Source organism: Lactuca sativa, chromosome 9 (genome assembly GCF_002870075.4).
Source record: "Lactuca sativa cultivar Salinas chromosome 9, Lsat_Salinas_v11, whole genome shotgun sequence".
Lineage (NCBI taxonomy): Eukaryota > Viridiplantae > Streptophyta > Magnoliopsida > Asterales > Asteraceae > Lactuca > Lactuca sativa.
In genome coordinates this window covers 207,359,010-207,379,733 of record NC_056631.2, presented here as the reverse complement: position 1 = coordinate 207,379,733, position 20,724 = coordinate 207,359,010, and the positions used below count along the sequence as shown (strand labels likewise).

Sequence of the window (20,724 nt, the reverse complement as noted above, 5' to 3'; positions counted from 1 at the left end):
AGCTCAAGTAAGTACTCCCAATTTACCCATACAAGTTATATTATGATTATCAGTATCAGTTTCAGTATCAGTTTCAGTTTCAGTTTCGGTTCCAGCTTCAATAGAACAGCATGCTAGAATAGGACTAAGGATCTAGGATGATGCCTTATGTGCCTGCTTTATGTGTTCAGCTTTATGAGAATTGCATGCTAGTATTGAGTAGACAGCAGTAGGATAGCCTGTTTAGGTTATGCCTGGTAGCGCGAGCTTAGCATTGTATGCTAGTGTAGTTTCTCGTTATGAGAATAGTTTTGCCTGAGTATGTTTCCTTTATCCGAATGCTGCTTGCTTTGTGCTTTGTGGGACTCTGAGTGGTGGGAGTTAGCCATTAGGTGAATACGTCACATCACATGTGAGCAGGGTTGAATAATCTCAGAGTGCTGGATTTGGCCCTACTGCGCAGCTCTCGTTTGAGTCCAACCGTTGTAGGGACGAGACTTTTACTCGAAGGATTATCCGAGCCTCATTACATGTGATGGTATTCAGGTGGTGGCTAATTGGCATTACAAGGAGGCCTTCAGCAGCTGAGGACTGGTTTGAGTAGAGTCAGAAGTTCCCTAGGGCAAGCCTAGGATGAGAGCAGCAGAGATTAGTAGTAGAGGAAAGGGGATTTGGTGGAGTTGAGGTAACTCTTGAGGAAAGTACGGATAGATGTGGAAGGTAGTAGGGGCCCATACTACTGAAAGCAGAGGATCCGTACTCGATTCAAGAGGGGCCGAGGCAAAACCAAGGAACTAGTAGAGTATGTGAGAGATCCCTCAGCAATAGTATGAAAATTGATCAGGATTTTGTTATATTTTCAGCATGGTGACGTTGCACGAGATACCAGTTAGCAGTTCAGGTGTCGAGGAGGGGTCTGGCTCGGGCTTCAGAGTTGGGCAGCTTGATGATCAGATGAGGGATTTCATTTCCGCAGAGATTATGCGCAACATCATTGATCAGACTCCAGTGATTTTCGGTTCAGTTAGAGAGGCCATTGTGGAGCTCATGGACAGTCATCTTGAGGCCTTTAAGGCCGGGATAGTTTCAGGGCAGTTTGGGGATCGTCTAGGCCCCGAATCTTATAGAGTTCAGGGATCCATCAGGGAGGGAGATCCCATTTCTAGTTTCTGCCATCAGGGGACAGGAGTGAGCCGGGCATCCTATCTTCAAGAGAGACCTTTGGATGATTGGATAGTTGAGGAAGTTTCGCGAGCCATTCGTGAGGATCTGCCCGACATGGTCGTGAGGATCACTGATAGATTGATCGAGAGGCTCCAGGATCAGACAGCTGTTGCCCAGTTGGCGGGCAGGGAGTCGGAAAGGAAGAGGAAAGCGGATGAGACTCATGTAGCCTCAGGTTCGGGTAAGAGGCCGAAGGGTTCGGATTTGAGGGCGAGGAACTATCAGAGCCGCAGTCGATGCAGGAAGTGCGGAAGGACGCACATGGGTGTGTGTAGGCGTAGAAGTGGTGGCGATGCTGGGTGTTTCAAGTGCGGCCAGATTGGTCATTTTAGCAGAGACTGTGTTGTTACCATCGCCCAGGGACTTGATCCGTTGTGTTTCCATTGCAGTCAGAGGGGCCACAAGAAGGCCCACTGTCCGAGTTTGTATCCAGCAAGGCAGTTGCCAGCTCCTGCCCTTGGGACTTCAAGTACCGCCAGCAGTGATCGAGGTCGGGCAAGGGTGCCTACGGCTCAGAGCCAAGTTTTCCGGTAGATTTCAGCAGGGATTCGAGAAGCACTGAGTAATGAAGGTATGTAACTTTTGTTTTTCTGTCAGCTTATGTCATGATTATATTGTTATGGTTATGCATCAATTTGTGGTATAAGTGTTGTGTTATAGTGTGGCTTGCTTGAGATTATGTTATATGCCATTTGCATACCTCGGATAATTGGTTGGTAGTTAGGGGATGTGCTCTTATGGAGAAGGTTTCGGAGGATGCAGTAACTGTAGCATGGTTGAGAGAGATTTGGTTCGTGTCGCTAGTTCGGAGTGGTTAGTGATTGGGATGGATTGGTTAAATTCCTACCTGGCGGGCTTGGGTTCCCCAGTAGATGTTCCGGAATGGTAGTGAAGATCAGGATCTCTTTTGAGTGTGAAGCAGCAAGGGGTAAGCAGGATCGAAGTGGGGGAGAACCCTCCGGGTATACATGGATAAGAGTCTCGTAGACTCAGAATGAGTGCGCGGCCTCTGAGAAGAAATGGAAGTAGCACAGTGATGGATGGATTGAGAAGTTCAGAATTGGGAGTTCGAGAACTTTTCCTAGCAGTTAGTTCATGTAATCGAGATGGTTAGAAGCTGGTTGGGAATCCAGGATTGGAGGACCACCTGTCGGACGCATGAAAGTCGAAATGAGGATCCTGAGAACGGGTAACAAGAGATGTTTTCGTATTAGTAGCCAGTGTCTGAGGCAGCATGCAGGTTGCGTAGATTCAGGAGGTGGGAGGTTGGAAACTTCCCAACAATAGCTTCTTGTATCCGGATTAGTAGACGGTTGGTTTGGGAACCAAGCCGAAGAATTCCTCGACGAAGCGCTAAGAATATCAAGGATATAAGATGTTGAGGTTGATGCAGTATTCGAAGACTAAGGGTTGTTTTTTTTAGAAATCGGGATGAGGAATCACTAGCAGGACTAGAGATAGTCAGGATGTTCTCGAGATAGCAGTAGTGTTGTAAGTCTGCGGGGGTAGCCGTAGCATTCACTAGCAGTCAGATAGCAGTAGTAGTGTTGTAAGTCTGCGGGGGTAGCCGTAGCATTCACTAGCAGTCAGATGGCAGTAGTAGTGTTGTAAGTCTGCGGGGGTAGCCGTAGCATTCACTAGCAATCAGATAGTAGTAGTGGTGTTGTAAGTATGCGGGGGTAGCCGTAGCATCCACTAGCAGCCAGATAGTATTAGAGAGTTGTAAGTCCGCGAGCGTAGTCGCAGCCTTTTATCAGATTGGTAGGTAGCATGAGCGCGTGTTAGACGCGGGAAAGCAGTAGTACCCACCAATTCGGGTGCAGCAGTGAGGATATGGGAATCCACGGGTTAGATTTCGGATTTCCCAAATGGATCAGTTATGTCCAAGTCAGCAATTTGGGCTATAGATCGTCACATCAGTTATGAGATTAGAGTAGCAGTGGACCGTTGGGGTTCGGGTATGTTGCGGGCTACCGTCAGTCTGGGAGCCATCATGTTGTTAGTCGTGGAATTGATGATGTCAGAATGTGACGTATGGACCCGATCGGTTGGATCGGAAGGTTGCTAGAGCCACAGTGACAGGATAACTAGTGGAAACTAGTCCTAGAGGAAGATTTCGTTCAGAAGTCGTGGAAGCGACTAAGTGAGGAGTCCCTTGACTCCACAGTTGGGTTGGAGTTCAGTGTTTCAGCCAGTTCAGTGTTTCAGCCAGTTCAGTGTTTCAGGCAGCTCAGTGTTTCAGCCAGTTCAGTGTTTCAGGCAGCTCAGTGTTTCAGCCAGATCAGCGTTTCAGGCAGTTTAGTGTTTCAAGCAGGTTCAGTATTGCAGGCAGTTCAGTGTTTGGAAGGTTTTGGGGTTTTGGATCAGTATTGTATTTGCGTTGGAATGCAAGTGCTGACGATATAGTTGGTTGATTTGGAAATGGCAAGTCCCTCTCAGCAGGATCAGTTGAGCCTTTTGCCGAGTATAAGTGATCTGTAAGGATAGCTAGGCAGGTAGCTTTTCATTCAGGAGGGAAGGCTCGAGTTAGTAAGAGATGAGTAATCAGGTGGGATAAAAGCAAGCTGGTTCCAGCAACATCGTTTCAGTATGAGCGGCAGAATGGATAGAACAGTTATAGATAGTCGAAGTATCTTCAGGAGTCGCTGGAAGAGACTAGGAGTTTGCGATGGAGTGTAGTGACCGGTGGGAGTCCGGTAACTTAGATATCGGGAGATTGGTTAGACCAGAGTAGTCTCAGTGCATCCGGTAGGCGGATGGGAGGCAGCAGGATTTTCAGTCGGAGGAAGTAACATTGAGGAAATTATGGAAAAGAGAAGGATTCAGTATGTTCCAACGGTAATGATCGGCATGGTGAGTGGCTGGAGTGACGGACAAAAGGGTGTTAGATTTTCCAGACAGAGAATTGGAGGCAGTTCGCAGGCAGTTGATCATAGCAAACTTCGAGGACGAAGTTTAGTTTAAGTGGGGGAGAGTTGTAACACCCCAAAGTTTGGAAAGCCAAGAATAGAAAGAAAACCTCAAGTTTAAGGGAGACTCGGCGAGTCTATGGAGGGACTCGGCGAGTCCGAGCGGGATCCGGTTTGTGGTGAAAGCGACCGACTCGGCGAGTCGGCCAAGGAGACTCGACGAGTTGGGTCTGATCAAGGAAAACCCTAAATCCGCGACTTGGAGCCTATTTAAGCGTCTCATTCTCTTTCCTAGGGTTCCTTTACTGCCTCTCTACCCCAGAACACCAAACCCTATCCGTCATATCCGTTTTTGAGCTAGATCTTGCATTGAAGAATGCACTAAAGCTTGGAGGAGGAAGAAAGACCTTGGAGGTGCAAGAAGGGACTATAGATCTGGGATTGTGGAGTCATTTCAGACCAATTGGAGGTAATAAGCTGTTGCTTGGACTCCCTTTGCATCTAGATCTATTCTTATGTGTGAGTTTTGGTCATTGTTGGTATGATATGTAACCAATTCGAGTTGGAGGTTCAGATCTGAGGTTGCTACCTCAGATCCATGTTGGTTTTGGTCTTGAATCCCCTAAAGGATCAGCCCTTGGTATGTTGAAGAAGCATGTTTGCCATAAACCCTAGTTTAGTGTGTTTTGAGCTTAGATCTCTCAATCTACACATAAAGTTTGCCACTTTACATGGGGAATAGGCCCTAGAAGTATGGATCTATGAGTTGGAAGTTCTGTTTGGCTCGAAAAGCCACTGCATGGATTGAGGACTGGATAGACTCAGCGAGTCCTTCGAGTGGACTCGGCGAGTAGCTTGAAGATGAGGAGGAACTCGACGAGTAGGATGAACAACTCGTCGAGTCGGTTGAAGTTAGGCATGGACTCGGCGAGTTGGACGAGCAACTCGACGAGTTGGTTGAAGATTGTCTAGGACTCGGCGAGTCTGTTCTTGGACTCGGCGAGTCAGATCGCGAAACCCTAAAACCCTTCGAGATGAGACTCGAATCAGTGAGTCGGGTGGTGACTCAGCGAGTTGGACAGGACAGGACTTGGAACTGGTTGGACTCGGCGAGTCATAGACTGACTCGGCGAGTAGAGTCGCGAATAAGAAAGACCCTGAGCGTATGAACTCGGCGAGTCAGTAGGTAGACTCGGCGAGTAGGGTTGACCTGGAAGGTTGACATTGACCAGGATTTTGACCTTGACCAGAGTTGACCTAGTGACCTTTGGAGGTCAGTTGGACTAAGTGTTATATTGGCTTTTAAAGCTCGAAGAGATAGTGGAGCAGCAGTTCGGAGTCAGAGGTCAAGTAGTAGTCAAGAGGATTAGCAGCATCAATTCAGCAGTTTCAGGTGAGTTTCCTTCCAGTAGGAACGAGTCTAAGGCCACAATGCCGGCCCGTTTAGCTAGCAGTAGTTTTTGGATTTTGATCTGATGCAGTAGTTAGTATGTTTGATGCCTTCGTGGCTCAGACAGGATTTATGTGTTATGTGTTCCGGGCTACGGCCCGATGTAGTATGCAGTATACGTGTGTTCATGCTAGTTGATATGTTTAGGTTATGTTCTGTTCAGTTAGCCCGGACTTTGGTCGGATGCAGGGGACAAGGTCCCAGTTAGTCCGGACTTCGGTCCGATGCAGGGGGCAAGGCCCCAGTTAGCCCGGACTTCGGTCCGATGCAGGGGACAAGGTCCCAGTTAGTCCGGACTTCGGTCCGATGCAAGGGGCAAGGCCCCAGTTAGTCCGGACCTTGGTCCGATGCAGGGGACAAGATCCCAGTCAGTTTCCGGACTTCGGTCCGATGCAGGGGGCAAGGCCCCAGTTAGTCCGGACTTCGGTCCGATGCAGTGGGCAAGGCCCAATATGTGCTTTATATGTTTTTGTGTGGTATGTGGTAGATTGGGGGAGCTCACTAAGCTTCGTGCTTACGGTTTTCAGTTTTGGTTTCAGGTACTCGGTTTTCAAAAGAGGAGCTCGGGAAGATTGCAGAGCACACACCATAGTCAGTTAGCCTGGGAATGTTTGACTCTGATAATGATATTATGTTTTGAATTTAATACTCGAAAGTTATGTTTGATTTATGATACGTTTTATAAATCCAGTTTTAGTAATGTTTTAAAAGAAATTTTTAGTCGTGATTTTTGGGTCGTTACACCCCTCCCTTTGTCTTCAGACCCCATAGATATATTTCACACACATACACACTAGTTTCTAGTTTTTTTTATTTGTGATTGTATTTAAAACGCAGTTTCAGATTTTCAAATTCCAATCAGAAGCTCAAATTTCACACATCCAGTCTCACTCGAATTCATCCCACCCTCACCAGCAAAAGAACGACAAAATGTCATATCCAAAAAAATCTTTATTTGAATCCATGATTATATCAAAAGGGGATTAGATTGCAATTTGCCATTGCAGGATTTGGGTTTACTTCAATGTCGTAAATGAGCTGAAAGATGGTTAATGATGGTTGCCTTGGGGTTATTGACGGAGAAAACATGGAGATTGAGTTTCCATTTTCGGCCGCAAACCTTGTGAAAGATGCAGTCGAAGGAAGCTTGATTCATGAGTGGTTTTGAAATGTCGACAAGTTTATAATAGTCTTAAATTTTATAAACTTAGAACTCTCAAGATTAAAATATTCAAGAAATAACCATTAAAGAATAGAATGAAAAGCAAATTTACCATATTCGTAATTTTTTTTTTCTGAAAATATAATTAACCTTATGTTTGCACATATTTTCGTTAAATTTAAAATACTATTAAAAACATCATTCTCATTAGGAATAACATGTTTGATGTTGATTTGATATTTGTTGATAAGATCGGCATCTATTTACCAACCATTTTCTTCCCAACATTGGTATACACCATTAGGCAAAGAACTCCCTCACTTTGGACACATTTAGAATAAAATTTCTCGATTATCAGGATGTCTTCTTCCTCAAAATTTCATATCACTAACTCAAAATCGCATATCTTTAAGCCAAACACAGTAGATGATAATGCAAATCCTAGTTATTATGGCTATCTTTCTCGTATTTGGACATTGTGGACCAAGGATAATCCCGACATAAGGTTTATGCCTTGTTCTATAGTTTTTTTTTTTAATTATGAATTTTCTAGGGTTAGTCCTTTTAGTCCCTAAACTATTTTCGTCGCTTTATGAAAGAACCAACTCGTGAGCAAGTGTCTTTTTAGCAGCATATATGAGTGATACATCAACAAAACTTGTCACATCACCAATGACATGGCAACCCACATAATTTCTTTTGTATTTTTCTTTAATTAAAACCATTTAAAAAAAGAAAAAATAAATAATTAACCCTACCCTTGGACCCACATATCTCTCTCTCTCTCTCTCTATATATATATATATATATATATATATATATATATATATATATATGTGTGTGTGTGTGTGTGTGTGTGCGCGCGCGCGCTCGACACACTTCATCTTCTCAAATTCTTCCTCTAAGCATCTAGATCATTACTTCCCTTCCAGATGTGGTTTTCATGAATCAGATCAAGAAATTTTCTAACCTTCCAAACCCAAAAAACCAGAACCATTCGTAGCTCAAAAAAACCTATTGAAACATATCATCACTTCCCCCCACCTTTTTTGCAATTGATGGAGGTTGATACAGGAGGGTAATGGTGGCATTTTACTTCAAAATCCCACTATGAAACAAACATTAATGTCCAATACACCATTGTTCTTATCATAATATGACATGTATAAATGTAATTCAAAATATTTGTACAACCATTGGATTTGCAGCTTGAAGTCAAACATCTTCGGCTATTATGTTAGAACGACTAAAAAATGCCTTCACTGTGTAGTACTCTGCTCTTAAAGTTGAAAATTTGTTAGATGGCATTTGGCCGAACAATTGGAGGTCAAACCTTATGCAATGTTCTTCTTGATGATAGCATGCCTCATGTTTTTCCTACTTTCTCTAAAACCCTGATCAGGTCTTACCAAGTCTTCCAAAGAAACCTCACCATAATTACTGGAAAATAACAGCCAACTAATCTACAAAAGGATATGTATAAGATCTTGATCAATTTAGCACTCATAGTGACATAGATAAGGTCGTACTAAGACTAGCAAAGGAAAAGGAAACACATTGTAACGGGTCATAGAAGCGACAACCCAAGAAAAACAAACAAATGAAAGGAAAGGCATCTCTTATTACATTGTAACTATTGTTGGTTGGAATCAATTCAGGAAAATCGACCACTGTTATGGGAAGTAAACAAACACACACGCTCCTTGGTGATGTCAGAAGGTATTTATACTACAAAATCATCATGTTCTAGTGGTGTGGATCAAAAATTTCGACAATCTTTATTATTTTCTTCTCGTTTTCGAAAACCAAATTAAGCATAGGTTCGGTTGGTGGTGGTTTGGTTGTTGTGATCTTGTTGGGCGACGAAGACAGTGGGGATGCCGAAGGAAGAAGGTGTGCCAGAAGTAGATGTTGGTAGATCGTATTCTTCAGATAGATAGAAAGAAAGAGATGGGCTCCAAGTTTTGTCTATGTGTCACTTAAAACTGCTAAAACAAGTAAATGAGACTAAAACAGATTGACTATGAGTTGAATCCCTCATAAAGCCATAAAAATAGTTTATGGACTAGAAGCGCCAACCCTAGAAAGTGCCTAGGGTATTTTTGTCATTTCCCTTTGTTTTAATAAGAAAAGAATGGATTAGGCGGGAACTATTCTTGATTTTTTTAGGGGAAATGAAGGGAATAAATGGATTAGGAAGGAACAATTTGACATTCATCCCCTCAAAATCTATTCACTCGAATGTGCGATAATCAAGAGAAGGGAATAATAGGAAAGAATCAGGCGGAATTTACCCTTCCTCCCCTAAAAATGTATCATTTCCTTCCAACTTAGGAGCATAATTTTCCTATTGTTTCATTCCAACTTAGAAACACAACTAATTAATTACTTTTTTTATCTTCTCTTCCTTTTCTTAAAATTTAAAACTCCATCTACAACCTAGATTTAAATATAGAACTTCAACAATGAGATAGAGCACAACTCTCTAATGCTTAAGTGAAACTTAACATCAAGTTAGGGTTCTATATCTCCATATACAACCTAGATTTAAATATAGAACTTCAACAATGAGATAGAGCACAACTCTCTAATGCTTAAGTGAAACTTAACATCAAGTTAGGGTTCTATATCTCCATATTCCATCATTAAATACGGAATCAACCATTCCATGGGTTGGATGGTGATGCCATGATGTTCTCTTCTCTTCCTTTTCTTAAAATTTAAAACTCCATCTACAACCTAGATTTAAATCTAGAACTTCAACAATGAGATAGAGTACAACTCTCTAATGCTTAAATGAAACTTAACATCAAGTTAGGGTTCTATATCGCTATATTTCATCATTGAATACGGAATCAACCATTCCAGGGGTTGGATGGTGATGCCATGATCTTCTAAAACATGGTACACACACCAAAACTCAATCAATTCACAAGGAAAGACAAAAAGCCAATGAATGCTCGATATAAAAAGAATCTAATAGAAAGACAAAAAATTTGGAGATAGAAAGAGTCATTGACAAATTTTGTTAAAAACCAAAATGATGTTTGTTCATCATCTCATTTGAAAAATTGGAAATGTGTTAATCCATCAAGGTCTTTTAATCAAAAATATTATTCAAATTCTTTTTAGAAAAATGAGAAATCAAACAAATTTGTTGATAAATCAATGTATTTTTCAAAGAAACTAAAACAAAACAAGTTTTTGTTCAAAAGAAAGTGGTTTCAAATCAAGATGCTATTTTGAAGGAAATTGAAGCAAAACAAAAGAAAAAGGAAAAAGAATTTTTGAAAAGCATGATTCCAAAAGCAAAAGAATTTATTCAACGAATATTTTCATTTGTTGAAATATATTTTCAGTTGTTGGAGATTTCAGTGAATAATGTTGTGGTTAAGAAATTATTTTGGATCGACAAGACAAAAAAAATTATGTTCTTAATTAAAAATTCAAAATCTCTCAAGGACCTAAGCCAGTTTGGATTCCTAAATTGGTGTAATTTCATAGGTGATATGTGACGAGCAATATGATTCGGAATGATATATTGATAGTGGTTGTTTCGTCACATGACTGGGAGAAAATCACATGTAAGAGAATTTCAGAGTTTGGAGAGCGCGTGAAGAGTGAAGTTTGAAAACAATGCAACTGCAGAAATCAGAGGATATGACATAATTACTAATGGTGAATTTACTATTCTGAAGGTGGCATAAGTGGAAAGCTTACAAAATAATTTGATAACAGTTTCTCAACTTGTTGGAGGTACTAGTATAAAAGTTTTATTTGATGAAGAAGGATATGAAATCATTCGTAAGGAATCTAAAAAGTAGTTCTAAAATCAAAGAGGAAAGGTGACATTTAAGTTTAGAACTTCAACAATGAGACAGACGCATGTCGCCCGAATACTTGCATTTCTTGCAGTGATCGGGAAAGAGAGTGACCGACGGTGGGTTCGTTCGTTTGAGTGAGAGGGGCAGAGGTATAATGGGAGAAGAAGAGAGGGGATACTTTAGAGGAGGTAGTTACCCGAGAGAGTGACCAAAGGACTTGCTCTACGGTGCTAAGTGAAAACGAGGTGGAAGAAGACAATTCGCGGGTATTTACTGATTTCTACATACTTACCTTAAGTTAAATGAAGATATAATCGACCATACATGCACCCACATGCTCCAGTTTCTCTTCATCTAGCAAAGTTTTAATCTGAGTTGGTCAAAAGTGGGGTAAACGGTAAACACTTTGTGATGAAGGAAAAGTTATTTTTACCGATTATGACAAAAATGGGTGTCCATTTTGAGTGGAACCAGTCGGCAATGCAGGCCTGAAGAGCCGAGGTATGTTAACCTTCAACTGTCCGAAGAGAGGAGTTCTTGCAGAGCTCTGTGAAACAGTCGTCCTTCTCAGTCGGATAATGCAACAGCAGACCCACCGAAGTAAACCAAATCAAAGTTCGACCCACTTTAATACCCCCACTTGGGTTACAGGCAAGCGGCTACCAAGCCCGGTGAACAACTAGACTACAAGGTAGAATGATAATGCAATATCAGAATCACTCATGACGCGATGTGGGAATACTTAATATACATGGGAATACGTACTTACTGATATGCAAAAGTTAAGTTTTTTTATTTAAACCGAAATGAAACTATGATGCTTCTATGAAATGATTTTACGTTAGAATAATTCTGAGATGATTTTTTCTTATGTCAACTACATTGTAAGGATTAGAATTTTGTTCGGCGTGTTGAACATTGTGAAATGATTTTATGTTAATATAATGCCGAGATGATTATTTGTTTTCATGTAATTTATTCTGAACATGATGATCACTGCGCAAATAAAACTATATGGCATGTTGATGAAATTATAAATCACTGAACTCAAAAGAAGTTGCAGGTAGCAATGCCAACATCACTTCCGGCAAGCACATTTACGTAGCTTTTGTATTCTATTAATGCATATCAAGGAATGAAGAGGTACATCGACTACTACTTCTATTTGCTTTTGCACATAATAAGTTTACAATTAATATATGTCCGATAAATATAACTTCTTTAACATTCCATTAAATCGGTTCGGTTCCCGTATTTCTTGATTTTTTATATTTTGTAAAACCAAAATCAAACCCAATACTTTGGTTTTTAAAAAAACCCAAATCCAAATCATCAGTTTCTATTTTGGTTTTTTGGTTTCTTGGAAAGGTTTTGTTGGCCCCAACTCAATGTACGTTCACTAGAGTATGTAACTCTTCATCCTTTAATCATATTTCATTTTAGTCTTAATTATATTTAGTTTAAAATATTTTTAACTTTTACTAACTATATATTGTTAAATATTTAATAAAATTTCATTTATAAAATATAACTTCTATAACAATATCAATATTTTTGATCTTATAATTATCACGTTAATATATTTAATTTTTTTTTTAAAATGTACTTTAATCTTTTTATTTATTTAAATATGAATGTCCAATATATATTTAAAATATAACATTTGCTTAAAAAATTACTAACAATATAAAAAAGGTTTTATACAACATTTTAGATAGTAGAGGCTAATTAAATTGGTTAAATGTATTATATATATATATATATATATATATATATATATATATATATATATATATATATATATATATATAACAACAACAACAACACTATGAATAATAACCATTACGGAAATCATTTAATTTTAAAATATAAGTTAGTGAAATGATTAGTAGCCGATAATCTTAATTAATAATATAACTTTATTTATTTATTGAAAATTCGGCATGATCAACCAATACAAATTAAGTTGACTTTAATGTCGATGAAGGTCAAATCATTCCTACAATGCCTCAAATCATTTACAAACTACGTGATCAAGATCGATTGAAACATAATCAATTTTAATAAAAAAAAAATGTGGGTGTTCATTTGATTTGGAGCAGTAGGCAATATGGGTCTGAAGAGCCGAAGCCTGTTATCCATCCACTGTCGGGAGAGAAGAGTATTCGCAGCTCTGTGAAGCCAGCCTAACGCATTGCCTCTTACTCTAAGATCCACGAAGCCCAAGCCTTCGCTCGAGCCACATGAGTCAGCTCTCGACTTGGATCGGGCAAGCCATATAATGCAACAGCAGACCCAGCCAAACTGACCAAATCACAGTCCGACCCACCTTGATACCCCCACTTGGGTTACAGACAAGTGTTACCAAGCCCGGTGGTTTTATGTCTTTAAACTATGTTTATAAGCAGACTTTAGAAGCTTTCATGTAGCAATGTGGGATATGGGATATGGGATGTGGAATAGTTTTCGTGGTAACAATTCCACCACCATATTCAACTTCTTTTCAACGACTTCAAAACATTTGGGTTCTGTGTAATCCTTTTTCGTTGCAATAATGTTTGATGGTTTGTTTTTTAATGCAATTGATAATGAACTTGATGGTTGTATTATAACCACAACAGTTGCAAAATAACTTGGCTTCAGCTTTTCCTTAAGGTCGATCCTCTGAGTCTGAAGATGTTAGCAATAATGGCAATATCACTTCCAACAAGCTATATATAGCTTGTTATCATTTATTAATGGAGGAATAAAGAGGAGAACAAAAGGAAATACGACATCTTATAGCTAGATGTTTTAAATGAAAGAAGATCACCACCAGTTTCGTACTACACTTAGTGATCGTTGCTAACCTCTATCATTTTTTATGTTTTTGGTTTTTAGGTTCGTTTTGTGCACACATGAAGTCATTGTTATGGTATTATTGTAAATTACAAGCTGAAATATATATTAAATTGGAGTTTACATATTGCCCATGACGCCATCATATCATATTTCACAATTTGAAAGGCTAATATTTATTTTTAATCATATGTTGTCACAATATTAGTTTCATAGTTTGATATTTTATTACCCGACCATGACAAATTGCATGTTTTGTGCCACAAAATATCTTAACCATAACATAAAAATAGCCAAAATAATATTTGTGTATGCTAAAACATATAAAGTGGATTAAGGTTTATGGGATATTTGATAATTTAAAAAAGACAAAACTGCAAATTTGGTCTCTGTGGTATTCAAAAATCTTTGGATAGGATCCAAAAAGTTTTTAACTTGCATAGAAGATCCAAAATCAAAGTTTTTCTGAGTTTTTTGTCCAAAAAACTTAAAAAGACGGTTATGCCCTTTTGATTTCTTTTTTCTTTTTTCTATAAGTATTTTAATGTTATTTTGATTTTTAAAAAAAAAAAAAGAAAAAAAAACAAATTTTTCACCCCTAGCCCTACCCCTACCGTACTCTCTCTCTCTCTCTCTCTCTCTCTCTCTCTCTCTCTCTCTCTCTCTCTCTCTCTCTCTCTCTCAAACAACACAACAAACCCAAAAATAAAACCCACCATTGCTCTACTGTGTGTTCCTCCCTCTTTTGTTGATAATCGAAGCAAGTCAAGCACCTACGAGTGTGTCATTGTTACTCCTGGCACTTCCTTGTCTTTCACTCGCTTATGCTGCTGCCGGAATGACAAAGCCAAGGGTGGTGTTGCTGCTGTGTAACCACCAGGAACCACCTTGGTTCTTCCTTTTTTCCACTGACCGAAGAAGACTGCTAGGAACCATATCCCCTCGTCACTCTCCACTGTTTCTCACTCCACCGGCGAAGAGAACCACCACAGTCAACGGTGGCAGCCTCTCCGCCTCCTCCTTGTCCAGGTTTAGAGGAGAACAATATTAGGAATTTCATTGTCCGATTTTAGAGGAGATGGATTTGAAATCTGGACCGAACTGCAGGTATGATTTGTAGGTTTCATTATCTCTTCATAATTCAATTTCAATAGCAATCTGGACCCATTTTCAAGACTTGAATTCTACTCTCCTTGATTCTAATTCCCCTGATCCAATTCCGATTCCGACCTCTTCATCAATTCCTCCATTTTCCTCTACTTCTTTTCCACCGGAGCTTTCTTTACCTTTCTCGGAGCCAGTATTATTGTCACCACCGGTGGTGAAATGTTCACGGCATTCACCGTCGGAAAATTCCACCAATTCCCATCATCACCGTTCTTCAATGCCCTAACTCCATTCCTCATTCTGAAACCAAAATTAAACTCGAAATTACCACCAAATTTGATCCCCAATGGGTACTCATAACAAGTTTTCGAATTTAGATAAAAATTATCAAATGATCTGTAGTTTTGGATTGTGGATTTCGATTTCCCCGTGATGTCGAAGGTGGGTTAGAAGAATGGGGGAGAGAGAGAGAGAGGGGGGGGGGAGGGGGGGTAACGGTGGGGTGGGTGGGAGTGGGGGGATAATTTCTTCTTTTCTTTTTATTTTTAAAGTAAAAAAATACAAAAAAAAATATTATAATAGTATTAGAATAATTAAAGAAAATACAAAAAGAAAACAAAAAGGTATAACCGTCTTTTCAAATTTTTTTGGACCAAAATCCCAGAAAGTTTTTGAGTTTGGACCTTACATGCAAGTTGAAAACTTTTTGGACCTTATCCAAAGTTTTTCGCAAACCACAAAGACCAATTTTACAGTTTTGTCTTTAGAAAATGCTAGATCATGCATCAAAGGAATTTTATTTTATTTTTTTGTTAATTTCCAATTACAACTATCAACAGGACAATGTTGAAAGCATTGATTTGGAGGCAATGCAAGATTGCTTGACTCGGCCACTTGAAAAATTAGAGATTTGCCCTAAGAATTAAAAGATTTGTTTTTCAATTTACTTGTGTAATTATTTCAGCCACTAGTATTAGGTTGGTGTTTTTTCTTAAATTTGAAAAATGGATAATGACTTAAAAGGATAATATACTTTTCGATCTATACATATTTGGTAACTAAGTATTTTTTCCTCCACATTTGTCATTTCAACTTTTTTAACTGTACACATTCGGTCCTTATGACCGGTTACTCCAGGTAAGCCGGAGAAAAATACTTAATATGGTAATATATTTTCTCATTTTATACACATTTAGTCCTTAATATTTTTTGAACATTTAGTCTTTAATATTTTGTTGTTGCAAAATACGTCATTATTGTTTTTTTACACATTCATTGCTTATGGTCAGTTTCTTTAAGTTTATCTCACGGTATCCTACGTGGGACAATCATTAACGATGTGTTCAGGGATGTTGATGTTTATAGCCACCGCGTCATCGGCTGCTTGGCTACCTATGTCTTATGGTTTAGCTTAGGTCTTGTGTTCTGAACGTTATAAATTCTTTATACGCTATCAAATTTTAACGATTTTTATATCCACACATTCATATTTGAGTCTGTTACAACTTTCATTTAGATTACTCCCATTAAAAAGTAATATTTTTACTTATATACACATGCATTTTTTATAAATATATGTATGAACGTTTTTTATAAAATCATAAGTAAAAATATATATTACTTTTTAACATGAGTAATCTAAACAAAAATTGTAGTAGACTCAAATATAAAAATCATTAAAATCCGAGACATAAGCATCAACAACCATGAACACCTCATTGTTTTGAGAAAAACCTAAAGAAACATGTCATAACACTGAATACATACAAAAAAATAACTTATTTTAAAACAAAAAAATATAAAGAACTATATATATATATATATATATATATATATATATATATATATATATATATATATATATATATATATATATATGTGTGTGTGTGTATATGTGTTGATTTGATATTTATTTGATGAGTTCGACATCCGATTACCAACCATTTTCTTCCCAACATTGGTATGCACCATTAGGGCAAGAACTCTCCCGCTTTGGACAAAATTAGAACAAAAAATTCTTTATAATTGTGATGTCTTCTTCCTCAAAGTTGCAAATCTCTAACTCAAAATCACATTTCTTCAAGCCAAATACGATAGATGGTAATGCAAACCCTCGCTATTGTTGCTATCTTTCTCGAATTTGGACATCATGAACAAAGGATAATCCCGACAGAAGGTTTATGCTTTGTTCAAGAGGTTTTTTTTTTTTTTTTTTTTTTTTTGTAAGGGAAAGAATGGATTAGGCAAGAAGAACCTATTCTTGAGTTAATTAGAGGAAATTAAGGGATTAGGAAGGAACACTTTCCCATTCATCCCCTCAAAATGTATTCGCCGGAATTCAGGATGATTGGGAGAAGGGAATTAGAGGACAAAATTAGGTGGAGTTTACCCTTTCCTCCCCTAAAAATGTATCATTTCCTTCCAACTTAATTAATTATGTCTCTTCCCTTTCCGTTATTTTTCTTTTCTCTTCCTTTTCTTAAATTTTAAAACTCCATCTACAACCTAGATTTAAATCTAAAACTTCAACAATGAAATAAAGCAACTCTCTAATGCATAAGTGCAACCTAACTTTAGGGTACAATGAGATAAAGCACAACTCTCTAATGCATAAGTGCAACTCAACATAAAGTTAGGGCTGTGAATCTCACATTCCATCATTGAATATGGAATCAAGCATTCCATGAGTCGGATGGTGATGCCTTGATGTTCTAAAACATGGTACAAACATCAAAACTCAATCAATTTAAAAACCAGTCATTAAATTTGGATTTAAGATGGTATATGGTTAGAAACACCCTAAACTTCACCAAAACCCAAATCTCACAACTATGAATGGAATTGTTGTTTGAATATTCATATTTAGAAGCAAATTATCAATCCAAAACTATAATAATTCATGAATTTAAACCTATAAATCAGATTTGACTCTACCACTCAAAACTTTAGAATGAAGAAAGGTAGAGAAAGGAAGATGAATATATCTTCCAAAGATAGATTATGAAAGGAATTCATTAAGGCCTCAACCAATATTTCAAGCTTCACACATTTATCATCATCCCCTCTATCAAACCACCACAAAATATTACTCAACAAATTTAAAAGACTAGAAAACAAACAGTAGTAGTAGTAGTAGTATACTAGTATTACTTGTCACATAGTCACAAACACAAAACATATCACATCACAAACCAAATCCAGATAAAAACTCATAAAACAAAACACAAACAAACAACCAAACCATTCAACTTGTCGCTCAATACTCCTCACCTTCATCACCTTCATCTTCAGCACCTTCAGCACCAACCTCTTCATAATCCTTCTCAAGCGCAGCCAAATCCTCTCTCGCCTCACTAAACTCCCCTTCCTCCATCCCCTCACCCACATACCAATGCACAAACGCCCTCTTCGCATACATCAAGTCAAACTTATGGTCAATCCTCGAAAACACTTCAGCAACTGAAGTCGAATTACTAATCATACAAACAGCCCTCTGCACCTTCGCTAAATCACCTCCGGGAACCACAGTAGGTGGCTGGTAATTAATCCCACATTTGAATCCAGTAGGACACCAATCCACAAACTGAATCGTTCTCTTCGTTTTGATAGTAGCGACAGCAGCATTCACATCCTTGGGAACCACGTCACCTCTGTACATCAAACAACATGCCATGTATTTCCCATGTCTGGGGTCGCATTTCGCCATCATGGAAGAAGGCTCGAAAGCACTGTTGGTGATTTCCGCGACTGAGAGTTGCTCATGGTAAGCTTTTTCAGCTGAAATCACAGGTGCGTAAGAAGAAAGCATGAAGTGGATACGTGGATATGGGACGAGATTTGTTTGGAATTCAGTCACGTCGACGTTCAGAGCACCGTCGAAGCGGAGGGAGGCGGTGAGGGAAGAGATGACTTGGGAGACGAGACGGTTGAGGTTGGTGTAGGTCGGGCGTTCGATGTCTAGTGACCGGCGGCAGATGTCGTAGATGGCTTCGTTGTCGAGGAGAATGGCGACGTCGGTGTGTTCGAGGAGAGAGTGGGTGGATAAGACGCTGTTGTAGGGTTCGACTACCGATGTTGAGACTTGTGGAGATGGGTAGACGGTGAATCCGAGTTTTGACTTTTTTCCGTAGTCAACGGAGAGACGTTCGAGGAGGAGGGAGCCGAGACCGGAGCCGGTACCACCTCCGACCGCGTTGAAGACGAGGAAGCCTTGGAGACCGGTGCAGTTGTCGGCGAGCTTTCGGATGCGGTCGAGACAGAGGTCGACGATTTCTTTTCCGACTGAAGAAATGAAAGTAGTTTAGAGGGATAGAAATAGAAGAAAAAGGATTGAATTTGGTGAAGTGAAAATGTGTTCTTACTTGTGTAATGACCACGGGCGAAATTGTTGGCGGCGTCTTCTTTGCCGCTGATGAGTTGTTCGGGGTGGAATAGCTGACGGTAGGTTCCGGTTCTGACTTCGTCGATGACGGTTGGCTCTAGATCGACGAAGACGGCGCGTGGAACGTGCTTTCCGGCACCGGTTTCGCTGAAGAAGGTGTTGAATGCGTCGTCGCCTCCTCCGACTGTTTTGTCACTGGGCATCTGGCCATCAGGCTGCAAAGGAGATCAAAACATTAGATGCCGATCAGACATTAGACAAGAGTAATTGACCTTTTTCATCAGAAAATGAAAGATCCGATGAAGACATAACAAAAACTTCGCAGACGACAAATAATCATAGCCAATGGAACAGTAAATTATCTTAGATCTAACACGAAAGACAAACTTGCTAAAAGATCGACTAGAAACTCAAACGAATCAGAAATTCAGCAATTTGTTCAACATGAAAGTAAAAATAAACACTTTCGAAACATAAAACATGCAGATCCGTAAGTTTCTAGTCTCAAAAGCATGCAGATTTGAATTAACAATGTCTGATATTATAAAAAGATATTCAATCATAAGATTCGAGATTGGCGCCAGATCTAATGAAAAAACACCAAATTATTGAAAATGACAATCGGAATCACAGATCCAATGCAAAAAAATCAGATCTACAAATAAAATCAATGCGAGCGACCAAATCTTGAGAAATTCCGCAAATTCGATGCCTTACATTGCATATAAAAAGGAACAGAGAGATCGAGACAAACCTGAATGCCATGCTCGAGGCAGTAAAGTTCCCAACATGCATTTCCGACCTGAATACCGGCCTGACCGATGTGAATCGAGATGCACTCCCTCATGGTCGCTGATGAATTGACTTGAGAAGATTAAAATTGAAAAATGTTGATTTGATTTGATTGCGAAAAACACTCAGGATCAAAAGGCGTTTATCAAGACGCCTTCAGATGCAAATTGATGCGTTTCGAAAACCTAGGGTGTCGGTATTTATAGCTGGAGATATGGGTGAGTTGGAGGCCAACCATGGTTAGATAACGGACGGCAGATACAGGACATGATTGTTAACCATGGTTTATATCAGGTTGATGGTTAAGTATGGCGCATGTGAGTCTGGGTTGGCATTTTGATTTTTAATAACATGCTTTTGCCGCTTGTTTTAAGGCCTCTCATTGACACCCCTCATGTTTCAACAAATGTTACAAAACACCCTTTTACACCTATTTTAAATTTGTTTTCATGTATAACCGGAGCTGTGGCGGCCCTGAGGCTTAGCGAGTGGTGTAGTCACATTGGGCCTCCTATTTTAAAGGATCTTTGAATTTATGGACAACTACATAGTTATTGTGTTTGTATTTTCATAAAATGCATTTTTATACGCTACTATTTGAGAAATATTGTCAGTGTCGGTTAGTTATATACATAATGTAACATTTGCTTGCAATCTTGAAGTAATTTTATGTGTCAAAAAAATCAACAAAAATAAAAAATCAAAATCTTGTCATAAATTGTATAACTTTTCAGCATAATAAAGAAAATATTTATATAAAAAATACACACACACACACATATATATATATATATATATATATATATATATATATATATATATATATATATATATATATATATATATATATATTTCTAATCTAAGTTATAGAAAACGTTTTAGCTTTTTACAAACTCACAAAAAGATCAACCCTAAAAAACCTAATAATAATGTCTGTAGATTGTTAGATTGTTAGTGTTGCTCGTCTCTCTCGCTAAAACTTGTGGTTTTGCTATCTTGAACCATGATGCATTGTTGAGTTGTTGGTCGCCGCTTTTTCTCCTCTAAGTCTTTTATGT

The 20,724-nt window shown here is 38.8% G+C and overlaps 1 protein-coding gene across 1 annotated transcript; it reads right to left on the bottom strand.

The window, feature by feature from the left end:
• Positions 1-17,617: 17,617 nt before the first annotated feature.
• Positions 17,618-19,847, bottom strand: LOC111892983 (tubulin alpha chain). Its single transcript, XM_023889059.3, has 3 exons — positions 19,629-19,847; positions 18,855-19,089; positions 17,618-18,774 (listed from the first exon to the last, which is right to left on the bottom strand). The coding sequence occupies exons 1-3, from the start codon at positions 19,719-19,721 to the stop codon at positions 17,750-17,752; spliced, it is 1,353 nt and encodes a 450-aa protein (XP_023744827.1). The 5' UTR covers positions 19,722-19,847; the 3' UTR covers positions 17,618-17,749.
• Positions 19,848-20,724: the final 877 nt, after the last annotated feature.

Bases quoted from the DNA above. Each gene is read 5' to 3' on its own strand.
- LOC111892983 (XM_023889059.3), bottom strand. From the start codon at position 19,721: ATGAGGGAGTGCATCTCGATTCACATCGGTCAGGCCGGTATTCAGGTC. The intron at 19,090-19,628 runs GTTTGTCTCGAT...TCTCCTTTGCAG, and splicing joins GCCTCGAGCATGGCATTCAG to CCTGATGGCCAGATGCCCAG. The intron at 18,775-18,854 runs GTAAGAACACAT...TCATTTCTTCAG, and splicing joins CGCCCGTGGTCATTACACAA to TCGGAAAAGAAATCGTCGAC.